The sequence below is a fragment of the Eutrema salsugineum genome, unplaced genomic scaffold, assembly GCF_000478725.1.
Source record: "Eutrema salsugineum unplaced genomic scaffold, Eutsalg1_0 scaffold_6, whole genome shotgun sequence".
Lineage (NCBI taxonomy): Eukaryota > Viridiplantae > Streptophyta > Magnoliopsida > Brassicales > Brassicaceae > Eutrema > Eutrema salsugineum.
The window spans coordinates 9,779,895-9,783,817 of NW_006256547.1; the positions used below are offsets into that span (position 1 = coordinate 9,779,895).

A 3,923-nucleotide genomic window follows, 5' to 3' on the forward strand; every position below is an offset into this window, starting at 1 on the left:
TGCGATTTACAAAGCATCCTGGGTGGTTTAGGTCGGACAGGATAACCTTCCTTGACTCTTACTTTGCTACAATGTGGAGGTACAAGTACTAGGAGTTCGTTAACTCTCATGCCAACCCTGATGGTTCAGGCAACCTCCTTCCCGCTGGCGCGTTTGAGTACTACACCGGCGCAGCACCAACTTACTGCGTTAGTAACAAGACGTGGGGGTATGATGTGCATGACCTGTACTCGATGTTACACATCACTGAGGATCATTGGGTGGTAAATGTGGATTTCTATTCCAATGAAGCATATTGTCATTTGGGACAGCTATGCGAATACTCATGCATCGGATATCCATATTAAGGCTGCTGTGACTCCGATTACCGTCTTGGTTCCCTACATCCTGCGTGAATGTGCCCCTGCTGAAGACTGGATCAATCTGACTTATGATCCATTCACGTGGGAGCGAATCAAGGGCCATTTGATCCCACAAAACAGACAAAGCGGTGACTGTGGCGTTTACTGCCTGAAGTACCTCGAATGCCATGCTCTAGGGATGCCATTTCCTAAGACCTTGTGTGATGCAAACATTAAAAATATCTGAGACAAGATGGCAGCTGAGATATTTGACGAGACAGGAGTAACCGGCAAAGAGAAGTATGATTATCCATGGTTGGACGTATACGAAGGTAAGTGATATGTCCAACTATGTATATTATGTACTGTAAGAGAAAGGACTCTCGTTGGGTGTGGTATGATTGGAAGTTTTTGGTTAACCTGCCAGAATTGTTCTTCTCTTATTTAACTGTACTTTGCTAACTAATTCCGGTTTGTTTAGTAATATTGTAAACAATGGTGTGGTTGTACTCTTTTGTTAGCCTAAACACTTGTAATAGACAAGTGTGGCTTTTGTGATATTCACGTACTCTATTGTTAGCTTAATCCTATCTTCATATCTCGCATAGTTTATAACAAGACTTAAGAATGATCGTACACAAACATGAAACATACATATTCAATATGATTTACCTTAATTAGTCGACAGACTTGTTGAGCATAGTACGTTAGTAGACTTCCATGTGTAGTCTGCAGTGAAAGTCTGCTATTATAGATAGCGTTCTGTTATCTTATCTTCCACGTCTGCAAAAAACAGAGGAAATTAACTTCAACCAATGTAAACCTTAAAAATATCAGGTAACATGACACTTACACAATCCGGTCTGGTATGTCCTGGTTGGTGATATTTCGAACAACTGTACTGCTTGTGGATCTTACGGGGTTTCTTTTGTTTATGCCTCGAGATTTCCAGCCAAGTTTTCCATCTTGACTTTTTATGCCTGCCTTTTTTACGTCGGACTTCCAGAGGTAGACATTGTTCTGTTTCATCGATTTTCATTGCAATGCTTGGAGGATATATATTATGCGAGTACGCCGCATACAAGTAATCTTTGGAGTATGTCGGGCATACAAGAGTGGCCAGATGCATATGCATTGCATCTGAAACGGTTATAACATGAGAGCAAGGTATTTTCTCAATATCATACACGCCACACCCACACTTTCGAACTTCCAAATCAACAACACAGTTATGTGATCCTCCTTTCACATTGAATCGCCAACCATCTATGTCTTCAACCGTCAAAATATCAGCATAATGTGAACGAATTACCAACAAATATTCAACTCCCCGAGTATGGATAGTTTGAAGACTCAAAGCATCTTCCCGCCTTTTACAAAACCACTTTGTTAGCTTCTCCCGTATGTACTCCAACAAGAATACTATGGGAAATCCCGTGCCCGTTTGAGAGCAGAGTTGATAGACTCTGCGATGTTGCTCGGCTTTATATTGTATCTATCACCCGGAAAGTGAACTCTTGACCACAACTGAATGCCTGCCTCCTCCAGGTACGTTGCAAGCTCAGGTTTTATATGCCTTATCTCGTCTATATACCGGTTAAAATCATGAACAGTATATGCATACGCAACACGTTTGACCAAGTACATAAGATGCTTCCCCTTAAACTTAGTGACTATATTGTGTTGCAGATTATAATAGCATATCCCGCGTGTTACCCACGGTAAAACAGTCTCACATGCCTTCTTAATGGAATGATGCATGTCTGAAACTATCACCAACGGATACTCGTTTGTAAAACACTCCCAAAATTTTGTAAAAAACCATTCCCATGTGTAATCATTCTCAGAGTCCATTATTCCAAAAGCTAGTGGAAATATATGGAAGTTACCATCTTGTGCTGTCGCCACTAGCAGAGTCCCTTCATACTTTCCAGTCACATGACACCCATCGACAACAATGACCCGTCTGAGGTATTGAAAACCAGCTATGGAGGCTCTGAATGCTAGGAATAGGTATTTGTTATTCTAACTGTCACGTTCAAGGGCAGTTATAGTACCCAAATTTGCTTCAGCGATCAGATGCAAATAAGAAGGCAATCGGCTATATCCATCCTCAGGGGTTTCCCTCACACATTCTTGTGCATACATCAAAGATTTATACAAAGTTGTGTAGTCTATTTTCAGTCCAAACATCACCTGCATTGAATCTTTGATGTGTTGCGCAGTAATCCCATCAATTATTCCCACACGCTCTATAAATAACTTCCCAATGTATCTTGGAGTCATATGCTTTCGGTGAGCCAACCGATCTGAAACAGAACAGGTATGAGTTTTGACATATTTTGTGTCCCAAAACGTCTTTGCTTCGTTCTTTACAGCTGTTCTAACTCTCCATTGGCATCCTTTAACAACACATTTAGCAACAAACAGACGTTTCGATGACGTATCAGCTCTGAATGCAAACTTCAACATAACAATCGTCAACCTTATCTCTGAAATGAGCTCGTCTTTTGTAGCAAAACTTCCGTTTACTTTTATTTTGTCAACCCAATTTCTTTCATATCCTCTTTGAGGAGCCTTAACCAGTTCTTCGATCCACTTACCCTCTGAATCAGAATTTGAATCCTCATCCTTCACATTCCCATATTGGCTGTAGTCCTGATCCTCAGGGTCAGTACCGTCTTCCTCCTTTACTGGATCGTTTTTGATGTCCTCGTTTATCTCATCATCATCACACTCATCAACATTTTCATCTTCACCTTCCTCTGTAGTTTGATTCCCACAATCAACAGAAAACCCATCAGCAGCGTCAAGACCACCAGTACGTCCATCATGGTCCTTGCGACTAGATACACAAAGACGTATAACATGCGTCTTACTCAACCCAATCAAGCTCTGTACTTATCTATCATCTGTAATATGCATAGGAGGGGTATCTGGAGCCATTTTTGCTAACATTGAATCTGGCAATGCATAAGTGATAGACACTCTATCAGTTTTTCCATCCAGCATGTAATAATCTAGAGCCATAGCTAGGAGTTATCTATGTATACAACCATCATTCAAGAAGAACAACCTCTATCCTTCGCGATTATCCACCACAAAATGCCACGACTGAGCACCGATAACCCATTCTCCAAATACAACAGGCAACTGAGTTGGTATCTGCAAAAAAGGTAAACCACATTAGAAACTGTGTTTTCCAAATAACATAGAGCAGACTTCTTTGTAATTATAGAAGTCTGCTATAATCGGCTAAAAGCCTAAACATTCAAGAAAATTCATCACTTTGTAATTATAACACATATCAACGTGAAACTCACGTATATGTAACAAAAAGGCAAATCAACATGTCCATACAAGAAATTTATTTTAACATATACCATTTATTCGAAAACGAATCTTTTATTAAAATAATTAGGCAGACTTCTATTGCAGTCTGCTGTGTTATTCTCCTTCGTCTCAGCAGACTTCATCAGCAGACAATATTTGCTAATTACCTTTCAAATCTAGAAAAATCATAATTATTTATGTATAACACATAAGCATACCAAACTCATATAGGTGAAGGAACTATACCTA

The 3,923-nt window shown here is 39.9% G+C and overlaps 1 protein-coding gene across 1 annotated transcript; it reads right to left on the reverse strand.

Moving 5' to 3' along the window:
- Window positions 1-1,763: 1,763 nt before the first annotated feature.
- LOC112083465 lies at window positions 1,764-3,371 on the reverse strand. Its single transcript, XM_024151493.1, has 3 exons — window positions 3,298-3,371; window positions 2,399-3,186; window positions 1,764-2,344 (listed from the first exon to the last, which is right to left on the reverse strand). Exons 1-3 carry the CDS (start codon window positions 3,369-3,371, stop codon window positions 1,764-1,766), a joined length of 1,443 nt encoding a protein of 480 aa, XP_024007261.1.
- Between the last annotated feature and the right edge of the window lie 552 nt (window positions 3,372-3,923).